This window comes from Heptranchias perlo, chromosome 21 (assembly GCF_035084215.1).
Source record: "Heptranchias perlo isolate sHepPer1 chromosome 21, sHepPer1.hap1, whole genome shotgun sequence".
Classification (NCBI taxonomy): Eukaryota; Metazoa; Chordata; class Chondrichthyes; order Hexanchiformes; family Hexanchidae; genus Heptranchias; species Heptranchias perlo.
The window spans coordinates 35,584,937-35,609,491 of NC_090345.1; the positions used below are offsets into that span (position 1 = coordinate 35,584,937).

At 42.3% G+C, this 24,555-nt stretch overlaps 1 protein-coding gene across 2 annotated transcripts in view; it reads left to right on the forward strand.

The window, feature by feature from the left end:
- Positions 1–24,224, forward strand: part of pde6c (phosphodiesterase 6C, cGMP-specific, cone, alpha prime) — a 41,938-nt gene extending 17,714 nt beyond the window's left edge. The window contains exons 8-22 of one of the 2 annotated variants that reach the window (XM_068002754.1): positions 3,012–3,059; positions 6,629–6,778; positions 10,610–10,753; positions 10,850–10,915; positions 13,052–13,198; positions 15,217–15,324; positions 15,445–15,554; positions 16,812–16,899; positions 17,032–17,132; positions 20,862–20,969; positions 21,061–21,124; positions 21,927–22,001; positions 22,976–23,059; positions 23,215–23,365; positions 23,915–24,224. In XM_068002754.1, the coding sequence (XP_067858855.1) occupies positions 3,012–3,059; positions 6,629–6,778; positions 10,610–10,753; positions 10,850–10,915; positions 13,052–13,198; positions 15,217–15,324; positions 15,445–15,554; positions 16,812–16,899; positions 17,032–17,132; positions 20,862–20,969; positions 21,061–21,124; positions 21,927–22,001; positions 22,976–23,059; positions 23,215–23,365; positions 23,915–24,000 (1,530 nt within the window). In that variant the 3' untranslated portion in view covers positions 24,001–24,224. The remainder of the gene's footprint in view (positions 1–3,011; positions 3,060–6,628; positions 6,779–10,609; positions 10,754–10,849; positions 10,916–13,051; positions 13,199–15,216; positions 15,325–15,444; positions 15,555–16,811; positions 16,900–17,031; positions 17,133–20,861; positions 20,970–21,060; positions 21,125–21,926; positions 22,002–22,975; positions 23,060–23,214; positions 23,366–23,914) is intronic. The other variant, XM_068002755.1, reaches the window with a different exon arrangement.
- The last annotated feature ends 331 nt before the right edge of the window (positions 24,225–24,555 follow it).

Below are 24,555 nucleotides of genomic sequence, written 5' to 3' on the forward strand. Positions count from 1 at the left end.
TGAGGACGGGCTGGCCTCCCTCCAATCAGCACTCTTGTCAGCAGCTCGCGAAACATTATCCTCCCGCCCCAGAGGCCACCTCTACCATTGGCCCACACTCTGCTCAGTCGTCGCCAATTCTCCTAGACTTCTCTCTTTCAGCTCGAGCCTCCATTGCTCTTGTATTTTTGGCACCACAACTGCCGCCAATTGCCATCCGGGCTCCTGTTTCCCCTCCTTCTGTCCTCCAACATTACTTATCATATTCTCCTTTCCAAACCTCTAAAAGTCCCGGTCCGACTACTTCGGCCTTTTCCTCCCTTTTTAATCCAATGTTATCCTCCCTGGTTGAACCCAATTCTGCGTTAGCCAACCTCAAAATGATTGAGGGAGGGTCACAACCCCCTGACCCCCCACCCCCACCCCCCTGGCTCTGCCACTGCGTCTATGAGATTAATAGGGTTGGATGGGTCAATTGGCACTTTCTCATTCCATGATTCCGTATGTTCTTAAATAAAAAGCAAAATATTAAAATATGATGCTAAATTCATGCACTGCAGTTTGTGAGTGTCCAGCAAACGCACTCATAAACTGACGGCGTTAGGGACTAATAGTTCCATTCGTGTGTCATCACACCACGTGATAAATGTCATGTCATCCCGCAATGTGTAATGTTTTGTTTTGTAAAGGCATTTTAATATTTTCTCCCATTTATTCTTTGTGATTTCCCTAGCTAAGATATTTCCCTTGATCCTGTTTATAGCTTGCTCTTGCCAGCTGTCAGGAGATGCACAAAAATAGTCCAGGAGATTAATTGTCTGATTTTCCCTAGTGCTCTGTCAGAAAAAGCCTACACGAGCTTGGCACCTCCTTACGATGACATGGCTCAAAATAAGAACTTAACTTCTGAGGAATTACAGACATTAATCCACATGCACCACTTTATGGCAGGGTACCCTAGGCCTACAATGTGTCATGCTAGCACACTGCATAACAACATCTTATCGAACAGGATTCATCAAAACAGCTGTGTATAAACTAATAAACATACATTAGCCCTCCTTTGATTAAACAGGATGGATGACTAATCAGATTGAATGCAGCTAACATCTGAGTCATGAGTGGATGCCATTACCATTTAAACACTAGTAAAATTATTAAACAAATCCATTCTGTGCTATTGTTTCCATTTGTAAGAAAAGGCTTACATGAAAGTGGGTTACATGCAAATAACTTAACAGCAGTGCTCAATGAATTAGAAAAAATGGCCACTTTCTTTCCCCTAATTAAAACCAGATTAAAACTATTAAGAAATGGACTTGTGGATTGCAGTGAGTCAGAACCTTTTCTTCCATATCTGTTACCTGGCTTTGAAAGTGGCTCAGGCTGATGAAAATGTCTTTCCTCTAGAGGATGTAAGAGTCCCGAGGGGATTGATTTTCAGTGGTCTCAGTCCATTTCCTCATGTGCACGGGCTCACTGCATAAAATTGCCCATAATTCCAAACTAAGTCCTGATCTTTCTCAAAGAGACTGTAAGTATAGCTGGTGGGAGAGCAAAAATGGCAATTAGATACAGTCGGATGTGCTCTTCTGAGGCATGTTGCTGGGTAGAGTAGAAGGAGCTCACTCGGCTTCTGGCCAATGCTATACCTGACATAATGTGGAGATGCCGGTGATGGACTGGGGTTGACAATTGTAAACAATTTTACAACACCAAGTTATAGTCCAACAAATTTATTTTTAATTCCACAAGCTTTCGGAGGCTTCCTCCTTCGTCAGGTGAACGGTATGGAAATGACATTTTCGAATCCTTTGCATTTTAAAATCACAGAACAATGCCTGGTGATTACTGCCCGTTGCCAAGGCAATCACAGTGAGCAGACAGAAAGGTGTCACCTAAAAAGGCCACCGAATATACAAACCCCCAAAAAAAAAGAGAGAGAGAGAAGGAAGACAGTCAATGACCCGTTATATTAAAAACAGATAACATTTGTTCGCTGGTGGGGTTACGTGTAGTGTGACATGAACCCAAGATCCCGGTTGAGGCCGTCCTCATGGGTGCGGAACTTGGCTATCAATTTCTGCTCGACGATTTTGCGTTGTCGTGTGTCTCGAAGGCCGCCTTGGAGTATGCTTACCCGAAGGTCGGTGGCTGAATGTCCATGACCTGACATAAGAACGCTTGGATGTTGATATTGGGGGCCCAAAGCAGAAAAGATTCAATTCTTTAATAAAAAATGTTCTTTTTTTAGTAGATACCCCTCACCTCCACACCTTAGGAGAGGATCAATCAGAGACTGTTCCCTCATTCTCTAAGTCCAGATCTTGGATGTATATGGTAAATAAGAGTGGCCTCTCTGTAACACCACCCACCACGTTTCCAGTCTAAAAAAACACCTTTTAGTCCTACCCTTTGTTTTCTGCCCTCCAATGTGCTCTCTAGTCATGTAGCTACATCCCCTTTAATTCATTATCTTTGTCACTCAGGTAGTACTTATCAATGCTTTTTCAAAATCCACATAAAGCACAATACTGCATTCCCTTTATCTATCCTCTCCATTATTTCTTCAGACAATTCTATGTGTTTGGCCAAGCACAACCTGCCTTTTAGAAACCTGTACCAACTGGCCCTGATTAACTTGTGTTTTTCCAGATGCTTAATTATTCATCCTGTATTAATGACTCTAGTAGTTTACCAATTACTGAAGTGAGACCAATTGGGCTATAATTTCCTGGCGTATCTCGGTCTCCTTTTTTGTAGCGGGGAGGGGTGGTGGTGGTGGGGAGGGGTGGTGGTGGTGGTGGGGAGGTTGTGGGGGTCACATTCACAACCCTCTTGTTCTCTGGTACAGTTTTCTTTTTCACAGAATTTTGGAAAACTCCTCCTGCTAAACTTACCAAATTGATTGTGATTTTACAAAATGCCGGTTCACAATCAAGGTACTAATTTTTCCATAAAAATGCAGTAGTCATCTTTACACGGCACCTTATGTGATGTCATCTAATTGTCATTCATCTGAATTTTGGCAGATCTGCAACATGATGAATGCCCCGGCCGATGAGTACTTTACGTTTCAAGTAAGAGCAGCGATATATTTGTTCAATTTACTTATACCAGATAGCTGTATGTCACTAAGATCAATGTGTTTTTGTCTCAAGAAATTGAACAAAAATAAGGAAAAAAGTTCGTATTTATATAGCACCTTGTCGTGTCTGGCAGTAATTTGTCCAACAGTTTCACATTCAGTAAATTACTTTGAAATGGAATGGAATTTGTTATGTAGATAAATGCAAATGGCCATTATGCACAAAAGATCCCAGAAATAACAATAAGATGAATGGACAACCTATTGATAAAAACATAAAACCTTGGAAACACTCAGCAGGTTTCAGTCAGCATCTGTAAGGAGAGAAGACAGGTTGAGGTTTGAGCTATAAGGCTCCTCTGTAGAACTGAATCTGTTGGTTGAGGGAGGAGTATCAGCCAGGACACTAGGAGAATTCCCTGTTGTTCCTTAAATAACACCATGGGATCTTTAATATCTATTTGAACGACCGGACCAGGCCTGAAGGATGGCACCTTTAACAGTGCAGTACTCATTCATTACTGCACTGAGGTCCAGCCGAGATTATGGATTCAAATTGGGGGTGGGCTTAAACCCTCAATCTTCAGAGTCAGAGGCAAGTGTGCTACCAACTGCGCCAAGCCAACATAACTAGTTTGGAACTGTCATAACTAATAGCTGCATGTTTTTTCACTGCAGAATTTGAAAATATTCCATTAAGGTTGATACTAGTTGGTTTTCAGCTTAAAATCTTGTCACAGACTCTTAGGCAGGAAAGAATGAAACATTCAAAACTACACCTTCATACAGATCAATCAAACTCTGGGGAAGGACTGAATTTTTATTAGAGAAAAGAAGACTGAAAGGAAATATAGTCTAGGTCTTCAAAATGATGAGAAGCAATGGGTAATGTAGATGTAATCAGTTAATTTAACTCAGACTGTGATTATAGAACTAAAAATCATGAGTACAAAATTAACAACATCAGCTTGCATTTATATAGAGCCTTTAATATAGCAAAACGTCCCAAGGCACTTCACAGTTACCACTGTTATCAAACAGAATTTGATACTGAGCCACAAAAGAAGCTATTCGGACATGTGACCAAAAGCTTGGTCAAAGAGGTAGGTTTTAAGGAGCGTCTTAAAGGAGGAGAGAGAGGCGGAGAGGTTAAGGGAGGGAATTCCAGAGCTTAGGGCCTAGGCAGCTGAAGGCACGGCTGCCAATGGTGGAGCGATGAAATTCGGGGACGCGCAAGAGGTCAGAATTGGAGGAGTGCAGAGATCTCGGAGGCTTGAGGAGGTTACAGGGATAGGGAGGGACAAGGCCTTGGAAGGATTTGAAAACATGGATGAGAATTTTAAAATGGAGTCATTGCCGGACCGGGAGCCAATGTAGGTCAGCGAGCACAGGGGTGATGGGTGAACAGGACTTGGTGCAATTTAGGATACGGGCAGCAGAGTTTTGGATGAGCTCAAGTTTATGGAGGGTACAAGGTGGGAGACCAGCCAAGAAAGCATTGGAGTCTAGAGGTAACAAAAGCATGGATGAGGGTTTCAGGAGCAGATGAGCTGAGGCAGGAGCGGAGATGGGCGATGTTATGGAGCTGGATATCTCAAATGAGACTAGAAATTAACTAAATTTCCCCTCACAATAGATTCCCATCATCAATGGTTACTGCTGTATCAATTATTAATTTAAAAAGGAGCTGGATGAATATTTAATTTAAGACATGATAGAGTATGGATCCAATCTTGTTAGGAATTTGGGGATATTATGTATTGAATACAATCACTCATGGTTGAATGTTGCAGGTTGTAATGTTAGGTTGATATCTCAGCATTTTTGCTTGATTATATTTTGGGAGTCTGGGAGAGATTTTACCTGTGGTTATTCGCCTCCTGAGGAGATCTGATTCCACCATGCACAATCTGTTGGAAGAAATAGGCTAAATGGCTCTGTCTCCTTCCATACTTTCTTCTGTTCTAATTATTTCTGACAAGTGCATTACGGCGAAGGGCTGTACATCATTTTAATTATGAAGTAATATACAGAGCTGAATACCAACCAGTATACAGTATCATCGTCGCTGGATCAAAATCCTGGAACTCCCTACCTAACAGTACTGTGGGAGAACCTTCACCACATGGACTGCAGCGGTTCAAGAAGGCGGCTCACCACCACCTTCTCAAGGGCAATTCGGGATGGACAATAAATGCTGGCCTTGCCAGCGACGCCCGCATCCCATGAACAAATAAAAAAAATTAAGTTATACACAGATATATAGTTTATATTGCAATAAATATGAAAAGTCACCATATACTCAAACAGATATATTAAACAGATGCATCCACATGTTGAACATATTAGGTATGATTCTATTTCAGCAGTGAACTTGTCATTGCCACAATAGAACTAGTGAAATTGAAATTGTACCAAACACTTCAACATTTATTGTTCTGTTTATACAAGTTATTAATTTTCACTGACAGCCAGTTGAATTTGCAGTAACCCCCGATGAAAATAATAGTGCATGTGATCATTTTTCTCATGATTTATCATATTAGAATCATAGAATGATACAGAAGGAGGCCATTCGGCTCATCGTGCCTGTGCCGGCTCTTTGAAAGAGCTATCCAATTAGTCCCACTCCCCTGCTCTTACCCCATAGCTCTGCAAATGTTTCCCCCTCAAGTATTTATCCAATTCCCTTTTGAAAGTTATTACTGAAACTGCTTCCACCGCCCTTTCAGGCAGTGCATTCCAGATTATCATAACTCGCTGCATAAATTTTTTTTCCCTCAATTCGCCTCTGGTTCTTTTGCCAATCACCTTAAATCTGTGTCCTCTGGTTGTCGACCCTTCTGCCACTGGAAACAGTTTCTCTTTATTTACTCTATCAAAACCCTTCATGATTTTGAAAACCTCTATCAAATCTCCCCTTAACCTTCTCTGCTCTAAGGACAACAAACCCAGATTCTCCAGTCTCTCCACATAACTGAAGTCTTTCATCCCTGAAACCATTCTAGTAAATCTCCTCTGCACCCTCTCCAAGGCCTTGACATCCTTCCTAAAGTATGGTGCCCAGAATTGGCCACAATCCTCCAGCTGTGGCCTAACCAGTATTTTATAAAGGTTTAGCATAACTTCCTTGATTTTGTACTCTATGCCTCTATTTATAAAGCCAAGGATGCTGTATGCCTTTTTAACAGCCTTCTCAACTTGTCCTGCCACCTTCAAAGACTTGTGTACGTACACCCCATTCTCTCTGTTCCTGCACCCCCTTTAAAATTGTACCATTTAGTTTATATTGCCTCACCTCATTCTTCCTACCAAAATGCATCACTTCACACTTCTCTGCGTTAAATTTCATCTGCCATCTGTCTGCCCATTTCACCAGTCTATGCCCTCCTGAAGTCTGTTACTATCTTCCTCACTGTTTGCTACTTTAGAGTCCTCTTGGCATTTATGGTATAAACTGGATTTATCATTTGGACTCTCACTATACTTATCTCATGGTTTATTTATCGTTTAGACTCATTACTGCACTCTCACTTGTCATATTTCTCACGGTTTTAATAGAAAGAACCGGTGGATGAAACAGGCTGGGTTATAAAAAATGTCTTGTCATTACCAATCGTGAACAAGAAAGAAGAGATAATGGGAATAGCTACATTTTACAACAGGAAGGATGGGAAACCCTTTGATGAGTCTGATGAACAGATCACTGAAGTAGGTACCACTGGAATACGTTGTCACAGGGCTTGTAAAAACTTGATATCATTTTCATTGGGATCAGAGCTCGGTGGGTACATTTTCCTGCCCCTCCCCCGCCAGCTGGGCAAGGGTCCAGGTAAGCGCCTGTCCAGGACAACAAATGTCGGGTTTTCTAATCCTGAGCCAGTAACATGGCCACGGGGGGCACCACCATCTATTGACAGATCTGTCAATGGAAGAGGAAGGCTATTGAAACACAGGCCTGCAGCTATGTGACAGCCCTCCGAGATCAGGACCTTCTGATGGAGATCAGCAATCATAAGGTTCCAATTAGACAAAGACGTTCTCGGGTGGGGGGAGGGAGAATGTGAAACTTAAAAAAGAAAATCTCTCATCTTGGAATCTTCAGCCTGTCTCTCTGGAACTCCCACAGACCTTTGGTCAGTGGGGGGCATGACACTGTCCCACATACTCTCGGCACTCTTTGCTCGGGCCCCCAATCCAACAGGAAAATTAGATGGGAGGCCAGGAACACCCACCTTATTTGCATGGGAGCATCGGGCCTGTATCTTTTTTTCAGGTGCAGGCCCAGCTTTGCCCCCTCGCAGAAAGCCCCGAAAATTCTGGGGCAATATTAAAAGGGCAGTGATCCATTTCACTGGGTCCCGGGCCCATTCTACCCTTTGGAAGTTATTTTATTGGAAAATACTTTTCAGTTGTTTTGTTAACTGACAGAGGAGATACTCTGAACCATTGCGTAACACCACTGAACTCAAAAGTAGACATTGTAATTTTTTATTTCAACTTGTTTTAGGGTTGATTGTAATCCAAGCTTGAATAAATGGAAATAATTTGATTACAGTTGAAAACAGCTTTATCCATAACAGCATTGGCCTCTGCTTAAAAATCCACCACGCAGGCCCCTGGCTGGATCAAATTAATTGCCTAATTAATACGTTGTCAGATATTGAATATTAAGGACCACTTCTGAATTAGATATCCAAACTGATATCAAACCTGACATTAAAGCAATGGACATCTATAAATGCTCATGTCATATCATCATAGATGTTATGATGGCAGATTTGAAGGGGAACACAGACTTGAACATTTATCGCGGACAACTGCTTTAGCCATTTATTGCCAGATTTGGCTGGACCACAGAAAGCACTATCGGGTCCTGCTCTCCTCTGCCAAAACTGCTCACTATTCCAGAATCATCCTGGAATGCAAAGATAATCCCCGGCTTCTCAACCCACTACAAATTGGCTTCTTAAACCCCTCTCCCCTGCCTCCTCCACCCTCACCTCCAACAATGTGCGAGGAGCTCATGGACTACTTTGTCACTAAGATTGAGATCCTCCGTTCAGCTGCCTCTCCTGCTTCCCACCCTTCCTCTAGCCCACCAAGCCAAACTTCCCCTATGGATCCCCCCTGCCCTAGCTCTGAATTCGCATCTTTCTCTAGTTTCTCTCCTACCTCCCCTTAAGCCCTCTCCGAGCTCATCTTGACCTTGAGACCCACCTCCTACTCCCTCGACCGTTTTCCCACCAAATTGCTGACCACCCAACTTCCCATCCTGGCCCCCATGTTAGCTGATATTGTTAACGGTTCTCTCTTCTCAGGTACTGACACTCTCCCCTTCAAATCACCCCCCTCCTCAAAAAACTTACCCTTGACCCCTCTGTCCTTGTAAACTACCACCCCATCTCCAACCTTCTTTTTCTCTCCAAAGTCCTTGAACATGTTGTTGCCTCCCAAATCCGTGCCCATCTTTCCTGCAGCTCCATGTTTGAATCTCTCCAATCAGGTTTCTGTCCCTGCCACATTACTGAAACGGCCCCTATCAAAGTCACAAATGACATCCTATGTGACTGTGACCGTGGTAAACTATCCCTCCTCATCCTTCTCGACCTGTCTGCAGCCTTTGACATGGTTAACCATACCATCCTCCTCCAATGCCTCTCCTCCGTCGTTCAGCTGGTGGGACTGCGCTGGTCTGGTTGTATTCTTATCTATCAAGCCATGGCCAGAGAATCACCTGCAATGGCTTCTCTTCCTACTCCCAGTCCTGCACCATTACCTCTGGAGTCCCCCAAGGATCTATCCACGGCCCCCTCCCATTTTTCATCTGCATGCTGCCTCTCGGAAACATCATCTGAAAACATCAGATTCCACATGTACGCTGACGACACCAGCTCTAACTCACCACCACCTCCCTCGACTCCTCCACTGTCTCTGATTTGTCACACTGCTTGTCAGACATCCAGTACTGGATGAGCAAAAATTACTGTCTGAGGCTGAACCAGACCGTTCGCAACCTTGGAGCCCTGTTGGATCCTGAGATTAGCTTCTGACCACATATCTGCTCCATCACAACGACCACCTACTTCCACCTCAGTAACATCGCCCATCCCCACTCCTGCCTCAGCTTATCTGCTCCTGAAACCCACATCCATGCTTTTGTTACCACTAGGCTCGACTATTCCAATGCTTTCTTGGCTGGCCTCCCATCTTGTACCCTGCATAAATGTGAGCTCATCCAAAACTCTGCTGCTCATATCCTAACTCGCACCAGGTCCCATTCTCCCATCACCCCTGTGTTCACTGACCTACACTGGCTCCCGATCCATGATCGCCTCGATTTTAAAATTCTCATCCTTGTTTTCAAATCCTTCCATGGCCTCGCCCCTCCCTACCTCTGTCATCTCCTCCAGCCCTACAACTCTCCGAGATCTCTGCGCTCCTCCAATTCTTGCCTCTTGTGCATCCCCGATTTTAATCGCTCCACCATTGGCGGCTGTGCCTTCAGCTGCCTAGGCCCTAAGCTCTGGAATTCCCTCCCCAAACCACTCCCTCTACCTCTGTCTCCTCGTTTAAGACGCTCCTTAAAACCTAACTCTTTTGCCAACCTTTTGATCATCTGTCATAATAACTCCTTATTGGGCCCGGTATCAAATTTTGTTTTAAAATCGCTCCTGTGAAGCACCTTGGGACGTTTTACTACGTTAAAGGTGCCATATAAATGCAAATTGATTTTATTGTTGTTGATATATTAACATCTATAAGCATAACAAAACATATTGGCCCGGAATTTCCTGTAACTCTGTGTCTAAAGAAATGTGCAATCACGGCGTAATGCGATTTTGGCACTGAAGATCGAGAAAATTCGGGTGTAAGTGACTTCCGCCTGTTCTCGTGCTACGCCCAAAATTCCTTGATCTTTTGCATCAGTTCTTCAAATCCTTCGCCCAGACCCTGCTCCGTTCATTATCATAGCTCCAACCCCATGTAAAACAATGGAAAATGGGAATTTCCTGCAAGTACACTAGTTCAGAATGGGTGTAAATTTAAGCCCAAAATGTTAAATGCAGCAGGACCTAAAGTCATATTTCTGGTGTTTTATGGTGATTTATCTTTTTCTTCTCCTCACTGAGACGAGCACTGTATTTTCTGTTTCTTTGAATATATCAGAATGAGTCACATTAAAAACGGAAAAGCTGTCACAATTACATTTGCTTAAACTTGCTTTGCTTGATGTGCATAAATGATGGTTAGATGGCTTCAAACTTTAATTTTCATACTTAAGTTCTGCACTTTCCTCGGGCCCCGATTATTTATGCTGATTTCTGCTTGTGTCCCCTGATTTTTACGTTCCAGCGTATGCTAATGAGATTGGCAGGAAATATTGCCGTAAATTGCTGACGGAAAAATGGGTGTGAATTCTACGTATAATGTTGGTGTAACTTGCTGATTACGTCTCCGCAGGAAATTCCGGGCCATTATCTATTGGTAATGCTTGAGTTGTTAATCAGTTTTACTAAATGAGTTGTTTCCTTGCTTCAGACCCTGACACAGTTCCTGGGATGGTCACTTCTGAACACAGATACTTACGATAAAATGAATAAACTCGAAAGCAGGAAAGATATTGCTTTAGAAATGCTAATGTGCCATACAAAGTGCACTGACGGAGAACTTCAGACCGTTTTGGTGAGTGCAGCAATGGAATCTTTGCATCGGTTAATACGAGGGAACAACATAAATCAAAATGTTTGCAACAATATTGTGCACCCTGCCTTTCCACAGAAAACAAAAGAGAAGTTGGACAAGGACATTGCAGAGTGTGAACAAAAGGATATGATTGAGATCTTGGTAAGTTACATTTGTAATCCCTTAGAATCATAGAAATTTATGACACAGAAGGAGGCCATTCAGCCCATCGTGTCCATGCCGGCCGAGAAACAGCTATCCAGCCTAATTTCCACTTTCCAGCTCTTGGTCCATAGCCTTGTAGGTTATGGCACTTCAAGTGCTTTTTAAATGAGGTGAGGGTTTCTGCCTCTACCACCCTTTCAGGCAGTGAGTTCCAGACCCCCACCACCCTCTGAGTGAAAAAAATTCTGCTCAGCTCCCCTCTAATCCTTCTACCAATTACTTTAAATCTATGCCCCCCTGGTTATTAACCTCACTGCCCAGGGAAATAGGTCCTTCCTATCCACTCTATCTAAGTCCCTCATAATTTTATATACCTCAATTAAATTTCCCCTCAGCCTCCTCTGTTCCAAAAAAAGCAACCCCAGCCTATCCAATCTTTTCTCGTAGCTAAAATTCTCCATTCCTAGCGACATCCTCGTAAATCTCCTCAGTACCCTCCCTAGTGCAATCACATCCTTCCTGTAATTAGTTGACCAGATCTGTACACAGTACTCTAGCTGTGGCCTAACCAGTGTTTTATACAGTTCTAGCATAACCTCCCTGCTCTTATATTCTATGCCTTGGCTAATAAAGGAAAGTATACTGTATGCCTTCTTAACCACCTTATCAATCTGTCCTGCTACATTCAGGGATCTGTGGACATGCACTCCAAGATCCCTCTGTTCCTCTACACTTCTCAGTATCCTACCATTTACTGTGTATTCCCTTGCCTTGTTTGCCGTCCCTAAATGAATTACCTCATATTTCTCCGGATTGAATTTCATTTGCCACTTTTCTGCCCACCTGATAGATATCTTCCTGCAGTCTACAGCTTTCTTCCTCACTATCAACCACACGGCCAATTTTTTCTGCAAACTTCTTAATCATGTCCCCTACATTTAAATCTAAATCATTGATATATACCACAACAAGCAAGGGACCTAGTACTGAGTCCTGCGGAACCCCACTGGAAACAGCCTTCCAGTCACAAAAACAGCTGTCGATCATTACCCTTTGCTTCCTGCCACTGAGCCAATTTTGGATCCAACTTGCCACTTTCCCTTGGATCCCTTGGGCTTTTACTTTTCTGACCAGTCTGTCATGTGGGACCTTGCTAAAATCCATGTAGACTACATCAAATGCGCTACCCTCATTCACCCTTCTTGTTACTGCCTCAAAAAATTCAATCAAGTTAGTCAGTCACGACCAACCTGTAACAAATCCGTACTGACTGTCCTTGATTAATCCGTGCCTTTCTAAATGACGATTAATACTGCCCCTCAGAATTTTTTCTAATAATTTGCCCACCACCGAGATTAGGCTGACTGGCCTGTAATTGCTCGGTCTATCCCTTTCTCCCTTTTTAAACAATGGTACAACGTTAGCAGTCCTCCAATACCACTCCTGCAGCCAGAGATGATTGGAAAATGATGATCAGAGCCTCCGCTATTTCCTCCCTTGCTTCTCTTAACAGCCTGGGATAAATTTCATCCGGGCTTGGCGATTTATCTACTTTCAAAGATGCTAAACCCTTTAATATTTCCTCTCTCACTATGTTTATCCTATCCAATATTTCACAGTCCTCCTCCTTAACTACAATGTCTGCATCGTCCCCCTCTTTTGTGAAGACAGATGCAAAGTATTCATTAAGAACCATACCCATGTCTTCCACCTCTACACACAGGTTACCCTTTTGGTCTCCAATAGGCCCTACTCTTTCCTTAGTTATCCTCTTGTTCCTTATGTATTTATAAAACATCTTTGGGTTTACCTTGATTCTACTTGCCAGTATTTTCTCATGCCCTCCCTTTGCTTTCCTAATTTCCTTTTTAATTTCACCCCTGCATTTTCTATACTCCTGTAGACTTTCTGCAGTATTGAACTCTCGGTATCTGACATAAGCTTCTCTTTTTTGCCTTATCCTACCCTGTATGCTCCTTGACATCCAGGGGGCTCTAGATTAGGGAGTCCCACCCTTTATCTTTGTGGGAACATATTTGCCCTTGTACAAAACCAGCTGTCAAATAAAATATAGGAACCGCAGGACATTTACCTTCTTCAAGCATCTTACCACAGCTTGAATTTTACTTGCAGAAAGAAGAACTACCCGATCCGAATAATGTCGAGCTCTATGAATTCCACTTCAGTGACTTACCGATTTCAGAGTTTGACCTAATCAAGTGTGGAATTCAGTGTTTCTTTGAAATAAATGCAGTTGAAAAGTTCAAAATACCAGCAGATGTGAGTTTTTTTAAGCCTAGTTTTTGTTATATCTGTTCTTGCAACCAGTTACTTTGGAAGAACACAGCTAAGCTGCTTTTTACCTTCATCTTTTAATTTGGATTCTGAGACCCTGGTGTCTGGGGTCAGAAGTCTTGCAGCCCGGCGGCAGACTCTTAGACCCAGGTAAAACTGGATTGATGAGTTTGTTACAGATAAACAGATTTAACACCAGGAGCTGGCTCAAAGGCACTAGGCTCCAAGAATCTGAATTAAAAGATCATCATGAAAGCAGCTTTGATGTATTCTCATTTGTTCGTTCAAATGTTATTGAGAAAGGGATGATTAGGATTGCCACTGGGACTTTGATTCTGCTTTTGTGCAGATTCCCCAAAGCAAATAAGAGAATAGTTACAGCCTGTTGCTCTCCGCAGCTCGCTGGCTCGATGGAAACGAGGCCCGAGGCCTAATATCGGGGACGCCTTGAGCCTCACCATTCAAGCATAGGGATTGATCCGTTCGCTGCCCAGCGTGGCCAAAGATGGGCGTGTCCGAATTTCTCGGCCAGTGTCTTTTTATATCACTTAACATCTTCAGTAGAAGTGCTGTGAGGGTGAAATTGGGCCATTTGGCACCCGTTTTTTAGGCGCTATGCGGCCAACTAAGCTTTGAAAATGGGGTCTGAGGTCTGAGCGCATACTTCCGACTGGAAGTGCACAGGACGCCATCTTGGAAAGGGGTTTGCGCGAGCGCACCTAACGACCGCCAGCAGCATGCAGAGTAGGGAGCTTATGATACCAATCAGTGGGCAACATTGATTTAAAGGAACCGCTGCTATTTTGGAACTCCTCGCTCCATCCAATGCACTGTCTTAACCTCACACAGCTGAACATGACTTTAAGGCGCAAGAAGATCCCCCCACCAGCGCTATTTAAAGGGATCTTCTAGAGTTACAGGTTAGTTGCTGGATTATTTCTTCTGGCTGCTGGTTAATTTGTATTTGTTTTTGGAGGTTTCCTGTACTTGGATAAAGTTTCAATACTCTACCGGGAGTGGGCTGGCAGGCTGGCTGACAGGCAACAGCAAGGGCACTGGTGAAGTGGCAGGGATGGGAGCAGGAATGCTGTCATACTGAGAGAGGGCAGTAGGTTCATGTTCCATGGAGCCACTGCCACTTGCTGCCTCCTGATATGCAACACCTTCTCCTGCAAGAAAGAGGAAAGTGTGTCAGTGAGTGTCCTGCCAGATGTTTGGGTCATGTGGCTGTCATGGTTAAATACCTACCAGTGTGTGAGACCTGTGAGTTGTGGGTGTGAGGCTTGCAACAGTGTGTGAGGGTGAGATAAAATGAATGATTTGAACGGTTGAGTACTGACTGAAAGAGATCGTTGATAGATGGGTGTGTAGTGAATTGAGCAGTGGATGAGACTAGTGGTGCAGTTGGTGGGATATAACACTTGAAATTTGAACTCACCTTGACAACTCGTTTTAAATCATTGAACTTCTTCCTACACTGCATTCATGTTCTTGGAGCTATGCTTCTGGCATTGATCTCCTCCCCTCCTTCCTCCTACTGCCTCTTGAGCATATGTCTGGAGGGCCTCTTGCCCCACTGTGGATATAGGCTGCCCCTCTTTTTCTCCACCTCTTGCACCAAGGCCTCCAGTGCATCATCAGAGAACCTTGGTGCATGCTCTGTCCCAGGAGCAGCCATTCTTCAAAGTATCACAGCACAGATTCAGTTCTGAAACGACTCCCACCACTTCTTGCAGCTACAATGCGCCTCCCTTTTAAGAGGTGCAGGCTTCCTTTAAGAAGCATGAGCTACTCGCGATGTCGGGGCCCTCTGCTGATGCGTGCAGCCAATCAATAGCGCAGGTAGCGCTGGCTGCACGCAGCAATTATTTAGAACAGCAGGCAGCACGAATGTAACGTGCTGCCTGCATCGCATCAACCGGGCACGGGTTAATTGTGGACCGCACTCCCTGTGCCCATTTTCAGGGTTTATCCAATTTAACCCCCTATATGTTTTGTATTAGGTATTGACTCGATGGATGTACACTGTCAGGAAAGGTTACCGAGATATTACCTACCACAACTGGCGTCATGGATTCAATGTGGGACAAACTATGTTTACACTCCTAATGGTAAGATACAATGATTCAAATGGATCGGGGTTGGTAATTTCAAAACATAACCGTTAAGAAAGGATATTGTTTTTATTCAGCTTTCATTGTGTTTTTAAAAGTTTCGAATTCACTCTGCAGACAGGTAAAATAAAGAAGTACTACACAGAACTAGAAGCTTTCGCCATGGTTACAGCAGCTTTTTGCCATGATATTGATCACCGAGGCACCAATAATTTGTACCAGATAAAGTAGGTAGAACTGATGTTAATTTTTAACGATTTTTAAAAATTCATTCTTGGGATGTGGGCGTAGCTGGTATTTATTGCCCATCCCCAAATGAGAAGGTGGTGGTGGGCCTCTTTCTTGAACTGCTGCAGTCCATATGGTGAAGGGACTCCCACTGTGCTGTTAGGTAGGCAGTTCCCGGATTTTGACCCAGCGACAATGAAGGAACAGCAGTATATATTCAAGTCAGGATGGTGTGTAACTTGGAGGGGAACTTGGAGGTAATGGTGTTCCCACGCACCTGCAGTCCTTGTCCTTCTAGGTCGTGGAGCTCACGGGTTTGGGAGATGCTGCCGAAGAAGCCTTGGTGATTTGCTGCAGTGCATCCTGTAGATAGTACACACTGCAGCCAAGGTATGCCAATGGTGGAGTGAGTGAATGTTTAACCCAGTGGATAGGGTGCCAATCAAGTGGACTGCTTTGTTCTGTATAGTGAGTGTTGTTGGAACTGCACCCATCCAGGCAAGTGGAGAGTACTCAATCACACTCTTAACTTATGCCTTGTAGGTGGTAGAGAAGCTTTGGGAAGTTAGAATGTGAGCCACAGAATACCCAGCCTCTGACCTGCTCTCGTAGCCACAGTATTTATGTGACTGGTCCAGTTTATTTCTGGTCAATGGTGATCCCCAGGATGTTGATGGTGGGGGATTCGGCGATGGTAATGCCATTGAATGTCAAGGGGAGGTGGTTATTCTCTCTCTTGTTGCAGTTGGTCATTGCCTGATGCTTGTGTGGCACAAATGTTACTTGGCACTTGACACAAGCCTGATGTTGTCCAGGTCTTGCTGCATGCGGGTATGGACTGCTTCATTATCTGAGGAATTGCGAATGGAGCTGAACACTGTGCAATCATCAGCGAACAGCCCCACTTCTGACCTTATGATGGAGGGAAAGTCATTGATGAAATAGTTGAAGATAGTTGGGCTTAGGACTGGCGTGTACTTGGGTGATTTAATGCCTACTCTAAATCTACACAGAATCTTTATTATTAGTACGACTAAATATGTGATGTATATTAAAAGGAAAACAATAACTATCCTTTATCAAACTTTTATTATCTATATGCATAATGGCTTCTAAATTCTTTTCCTATTCTCCAAAACACAAAAGATATTGATCTCTGCTGTGGATATTCTAATCAATTACTGATTGATAATACAGAGGTCTATGAAGCATATTATAAAGTCTGAATCATATATTAAAATGATGCTCAACCACAGATCACAAGCACCTCTTGCAAGGCTGCATGGGTCCTCTATTTTGGAAAGACATCACCTTGAATACAGTAAAATGCTGCTTCAGGACGAGGTCAGTATGCTACTCATTTCTGACTATATTAATGTGACATTTCACATAAAATTGCAGTTATTTATTTTAAACATTCACAAGTCATACATCTTGATTTTACTGTTTTCCTTTTACTTTCTCTTCGATGGGCAGAGCATAAATATTTTTCAGAACCTGAACCAATGTCAATATGAAACAGTCATCCATTTAATGGAAGTTGCTATCATCGCAACTGACTTGGCCTTGTATTTCAAGTAAGTGTTCATTTACGTTACCTCTTCTTGTTATTCACTAATAATTATTTAGCTGAAGAAGTATAAAGAGCACATTTTCAGATGACTGGGGATTGTAGGAGACAGAACATTTCTTTTAGTCATAAAAATATATTTTAATGAATGATCCTATAAGGAAAACAAAACTTTCTGGACATACATAGAGCAGTTCTCTGGCAAAGGGTCGACACCTAAATTACGAACCCATCACGAGCGTTAGAATAGTTGAATTTGGAGGTGTTGAAGGTAAGTATAAGGGTTTCAGTGTTGGAGGGGCCAAGGTAGGGGTGGAAACGGGCAATGTTTCAGAGGTGGAAATAAGCATTCTTGGTGATGGCTAGGGGGTGGGGTTTAAAGCATAGCTCACAAACTCTGGTAGAGCAAGGGAATGGATTTGCAAAAGGATTTTGATTGGTTAAATAAGTGGCAGACACAATTTAACACTGATAAATGTAAAGTATGATATATAAATTGAAAAATTGCATAAAATAAACTTAGAATGAGTGGAATTGAATTAGCACAAGGAAAACTAGAAAGCAACCTGAATGTGACAGTACACTCATCATTTTCAATGTCCAGACAATGTGGTGAAGTGATTGAAAAGCACAAATAGAATTCTGGGATTCTATCATTCAGAATATAAATATAAATTCGACAAAAGTTATACTAAGATCTTCCATTGCACTGGTCTTTCAAACTCAGAATACTGTTCTGATAAAGTCTCACACACCCAAGATGTCATAATCTGACTTTTCTCTTTACAGATGCTGACTAACCTGCTATTATTTCCAGCATTTCCCTTTTTACCTTAGAATATTGTGTTCAATTTTGTTCACCACCTCACACAAAATAAACAACTTGCATTCGGAAGGGTGTGGAAAGGAGCAACAAGACTGATCCTAAGTGTAGAGGGGGTGAGTTATGAGAAAAGATTGGAGAAGTTCAAACTTAGAAAGAAGGTGTCATGGAGATAGATCTCACAGGAGTATAAATAATAAAATATTAAATAGTGTAGATAAGTTAAACCCAATTATTACTTCAAAGTAAATCAACAAAATAGGACCAAAGCAGTTAATGGAAATAAATTTAGAAGATATCAAGAAAAACATCTTTTCTCAAAAGAGTGATAAATGTTTGGGAATACCAAACAATATACCCAGCAAAGCAATAGAGGCACAATATTGGGGCAATTCAAAATATATTAGGTAGCATGATGAAGGAAAAGTTAAATGTACTAGAAGAAGGAACCCTGGAAAGCTAAATGGCTTTTCTGATCCATGAGCTTATGTTACAAAGGAAAAACTGTTTTAGCCAATAAAATGGTTAGAATCTAGTGTCACAAAAGCCACCTGCAGTTTGGGATGGACCCTTGTCCTCAGCTGCATGAATTACATACATTTATTCATTTGTACTGAGCTGCTTTGCTTGAATATTCAGCAATGTTGATCATATTATATACCAGTCTCCAAAATATCGATATAATAAAGGGAAGTAAACTGAATAGTTGCTTGAAGGAATTGTGATTTCAAAGTTAGACCAACACATTTACTAATCCTGGTGCTTTAAAGAGGGGAGGATTATTCAGTGCATCGCTGGGTTTCTGGTCCTTCGGAGGAGGAAAAAAACTGGCACTGTGGAGGTGAAATTCGTCTTGGGCTGTAGCACAAAACGGGCGATAGCGAATCGGCCGCCCATTTAACACCCCCCCTGTGTTATACCCGCCCATTTAACACCCCCTGTGTTATACCCACCCACTTAACACCCCCCCTGTGTTATACCCGCCCATTTAACACCCCCCTGTGATATACACACCCACTTAACACCCCCCCTGTGTTATACCCGCCCATTTAACACCCCCCATGTATTATACCCGCCCATTTAACACCCTGCCCATGTTATACCAGCCCGTGTTATACCCGCCCATTTAACACCCTGCCCATGTTATACCAGCCCGTGTTATACCCGCCCATTTAACACCCCGCCCGTGTTATACCCGCCCATTTAACACCCCCCCTGTGTTATACCCGCCCATTTAACAACCCCCCACGTGTTATACCCGCCCATTTAACACCCCGCCCATGTTATACCAGTCCGTGTTATACCGGCCCATTTAACACCCACCCTGTGTTATACTCGCCCATTTAACAACCCCCCCGTGTTATACCCGCCCATTTAACACCCCGCCCATGTTATACCAGTCCGTGTTATACCGGCCCATTTAACACCCACCCTGTGTTATACCCGCCCATTTAACACCCCCCCTGTATTATACCCGCCCATGTTATACCAGCCCGTGTTATACCCGCCCATTTAATACCCCGCCCGTGTTATACCAGCCCGTGTTATACCCGCCCATTTAACACCCCGCCCGTGTTATACCAGCCCGTGTTATACCCGCCCATTTAACACCCCGCCCGTGTTATACCAGCCCGTGTTACATAAGAACATAAGAAATAGGAGCAGGAGTAGGCCAATTGGCCCCTCGAGCCTGCTCCGCCATTCAATAAGATCATGGCTGATCTGATCCTAACCTCAAATCTAAATTCATGTCCAATTTCCTGCCCGCTCCCCGTAACCCCTAATTCCCTTTACTTCTAGGAAACTGTCTATTTCTGTTTTAAATTTATTTATTTAATGATGTAGCTAGTGTTACACCCCGCCCGTGTTATACCAGCCCGTGTTACACCCCGCCCGAGTTACACCCTGCCTGTTTTACACCCCGCCCGAGTTATACCCTGCCTGTTTTACACCCCGCCCGTGTTATACCAGCCCGTGTTACACCCCGCCCGAGTTACACCCTGCCTGTTTTACACCCCGCCCGAGTTACACCCTGCCTCTTTTACACCCCGCCCGAGTTACACCCTGCCTCTTTTACACCCCGCCCGAGTTACACCCTACCTCTTTTACACCCCGCCCGAGTTACACCCTGCCTGTTTTACACCCCGCCCGAGTTACACCCTGCCCCTTTTACACCCCGCCCGAGTTACACCCTGCCCCTTTTACACCCCGCCCGAGTTACACCCTGTCTATTTTACACCCCGCCCGAGTTACACCCTGCCTCTTTTACACCCCGCCCGAGTTACACCCTGCCTCTTTTACACCCCGCCAGAGTTACACCCTACCTCTTTTACACCCCGCCCGAGTTACACCCTGCCTGTTTTACACCCCGCCCGAGTTACACCCTGCCCCTTTTACACCCCGCCCGAGTTACACCCTGCCCCTTTTACACCCCGCCCGAGTTACACCCTGTCTATTTTACACCCCGCCCGAGTTATACCCTGCCTGTTTTACACCCCGCCCGAGTTACACCCTGCCTGTTTTACACCCCGCCCAAGTTACACCCCGCCCGAGTTATACCCTGCCTGTTTTACACCCCGCCCGAGTTATACCCTATCTGTTTTACACCCCGCCGGAGTTATACCCTGCCTGTTTTACACCCCGCCAGAGTTATACCGCGCCTGTTTTACACCCGGCCCGATTTACACCACGCCGGATTTACACCTGGCCCGATTTACACCACGCCCGATTTACACCCCGCCCGATTTTTCTTTCCATCAACAGACACAACAGTAACAGACATAGTAATTAACCATGGTGCCATCAAGAAGTCTATAGTCTGCATTGTGTCATCTCTCAGTGGAAACATATTAAATGGAGTTGAATGGAAAAACACACTATTTTAATACAATATATTTTTGAAATGTTTTATAGGAAAAGGGCAATGTTTCAAAAAATTGTTGACTATGTTGAACAAACAGAGAATGAAGAAGAGGCCATAAAGTATATTTCTTCTGACCCAACCAAGAAAGAAATTATCATGTATGTATTTTCCTCTTTATATGTATATTTTATTGCTAAGACTTTGTATGCTTTTGAATTTATTGACCAAAATATTCTCGTATCTTTGCAGGGCAATGATGATGACAGGATGTGACTTATCTGCGATTACCAAGCCTTGGGAAGTGCAAAGCAAGGTATGCAAAAATGCCATTCTTAGCCTTACTGCAGTTGGTATTATGCACTGCTTTGAATTTCCAACCAACTACATTGGGAAAAGACAATGAGCACAAGAGGTTACGATTTAAATTATTGCTCTCTAACAATTGCTTAAATCAAGAAATGGATTGGTATTGGAAATTTCAACATGAAAAATAAAAGTGATTGCAGGGCATTTATATTTATTTTGTTTTAAAATTCCCCAACCATCTTAAAAGTTTTCTACTCTTCCAAGTGTTTTAGCATGGCTCGATGTCTGTCTTTGATTAGATGGATGCCAGTGTTTTTGAATGAAAATTGATGGTGAAAGAAAAGTAAAAGAAATTATAGTCTTGACCTTATTCCATGAAAACGTAACAATTTTCATAAACCAGGATTTCACAGAATTGTAGAGATTTGGACGGAGAGAAATGTATAAAGAGCAGTGTAATTTTTAGCATGATGATGTCATATGCAAATGACAGGATGATGCAGTTTGATGTAATTTACATTGCTGTGTTTATTAACAAATGAAACTATGGTTTGCTAAACTCTTTTTCACAAAATTGTGTCTCTTTCGGGTTTGAAAGGAAACTCATGCTTTCAGTTTTTGACACGTGGAAAAGTAGTCACAGAGAATTTTATGTTAAATTTTAGTGCTCAATGTGCCCTTTGTTTGCCATGAGAGACTTTAAGCCTGTTTAAAACCCCCTTGTACAAGACCACTGCTCGTGTTAAGCCAGTCAGGTTTGCAATTAAATATTTCCTTCAGGTGTCTATCATACTGTGTTTTCATTCCAGGTTGCATTTATGGTTGCTAATGAATTCTGGGAGCAGGGTGATCTGGAACGTACAATTTTACAGCAACAACCGATTGTAAGAACTCAATGCTTAAATTAATGCTGACATAACATTGTTTCAAATCCACGATTAGGTATCTTGGATAACCTGTTAAAGGATAATTAGTGATATTATATGATATATAATGTAGGGATTCATTAAGATCCTTTGCAACATAGAATTTTTCCAGACAGAATCCCATTTTTTCAGGTAAACCAAGTAAATGTTTGAATTAAGATTTCCTTCACTTGAATGTATTCTTAAAAATGTCAAGCTTAATACAAATTGATATTTAACAATCTGGTACAATTGACTTTGGTGCACAGAGTGATTAGAATTCAAAAACTTATCTAGTTCTGCACTGGAGAATCTGATCAACCACATTGCTAGCGGATTGAGGCTTTATACAAATAAAACGGATTTCATTGATAGGAGGAGATTTGACAGAGGTGTTCAAAATCATGAACGGTTTTGATAGAGTAAATAAGGAGAAACTGTTTCCTGTGGCAGAAGGGTCGGTAACCAGAGGACACAGATTTAAGGTGATCGGCAAAAGAACCAGAGGCAACATGAGGAAACATTTTTTTCTGGGTGGTGCAAGCAGATTCAATAAGAACTTTTGAAAGGGAATTGGATAAATACTTGAAGGGAAAAAATTACAGGGCTATGGGGAAAGAGCAGGGGAGTAGGACTAATTGGATAGCTCTTTCAAAGAGCTGGCCCAGGCATGATGGGCCAAATGGTCTCCTGTGCTGGAACATACCGTGATACCACTATGATAAAAACTATCAGCTGGGAGGGGAAAGCAACTAAGCACAGCTTATGTTGCATTACATTTCTGAATTAAACATTTGTAACACTACACTAACAAAGCAGCACAGTATATGTAATGTTCAGATTCGTGGTGCACAGTGTGGTATCATATTTCAGACCAATCAATAAAGCTTTGTTTAATGAAATAAACATATCAGTTTAAAAATCTCTGCTACTGATTCTTTTGTTTTAAACAGCCCATGATGGACAGAAACAAAGCAGATGAACTCCCTAAACTTCAAGTTGGTTTCATTGACTTTGTGTGTTCCTTTGTGTATAAAGTAGGTACAATGACAGTTTTATTGTCTATCTGGTCTGAATTCTGTTAGAATAAATTGATTGATGTTATATTTTAGTTATCAATTTAATACAGACTTATTCATTAAATGTTTAATTATCCCTAAATTGACACTTAATTGCAGGATGTCTTTTGCAGGAATTTTCAAGATTCCACAAAGAAATAACACCAATGTATCACGGGCTCCAAAACAACAGGACTGAATGGAAATCACGAGCTGATGAGTATGATGCAAAGATGAAGTTGATTGAAGAACAAAAGGAACAGGAAGAAATGGCAGCCAAAAAGGGTTAGGAGGCTCTTCAATTTATCATTTTTTTCTTATTGTTTTCTCCCGTTGAGTTCCAACAAGACTCACTTTAGTTAATACAGTTCACAACAGAGCAAAGGAGACCACTGCTGTAACAATGATGAAGTTGAGGACATAGTGTGGGATTTTTTAGTACATATGATACATCTCAATGCAGATAGAAAATCTTGATAAAAACGAGCAGTGTGGTTGCCTACAATTTTTCTACAATACAAACACAATGTCTTAAGAGTGAACAGCTTGAATTAAAATGTGTTTTCTCCTTTGTGGCAGACATACAAACGGTCTCAGTGCTGACAACAGCAGAACCCAAAAAAAAACAAATATGGGCTGGAGCAGGGTCAGAAAGTATTATATGAACACTAGGATTATTATTGTTTAGAAAGGTCTTATTAGCTCTTTCTAGTTATAGACTTTATTTCATAATCCTATTGCAGAATGAAGTTTTCACTTTGAGCTTTTTAGAACTAGTTTATGTAGAAAGTCAATAAAACGAAATTAAGATCTCACTCACTTTGCTTCCTGCAGCAGCAAATGGAGGAGTAGGAGGTGGAGGTGAAGGAAATGATGAAGGCAAATGTGGAGGAAAATCCAGAACATGTGAAATATTTTAAAAACTTTGTGAATGGACTCGCCTCTCAGGGATATTGCAAACTGTTTAACAATGACCCACTGATAGATTCATTGGATTACCAGCGCAAGTTCAAGAAACCTTCAAGCAATAAAAATAACGGCGATAGCCTGTCACTTCACTGTAACAAAAAGACAACTCATAAACAAGTCATATGATTAATAAACTTTCATTTGGTAATGTCACATTGTTTATATGTAGCGTAATTATCCACATCTGAAAATAAACCTATCCGATCAGCATCTCGGCCTTTGGAACCTGTTAATTTCAGTAAGTTGATGGGCATTGCATTTTATAGTTATGTCGTTTTAAACTAATTAATAGATGCACTTAAGCGTGGAAGGCACTTGATTATTAGCTATTGAATATGTATATATGACACCCTACAAAGCTTGGAAAAGCTGACACAACACTAAAAAAGCTGGAATCAAAAAATAATTTACAATTGAAAAACAACCAGAGTTTCCAACACAACTGCTTCAAGGTGACTGAATAAGTTCGATTCCTTTTTACTACATTGGATTTCAGGATTTTTATT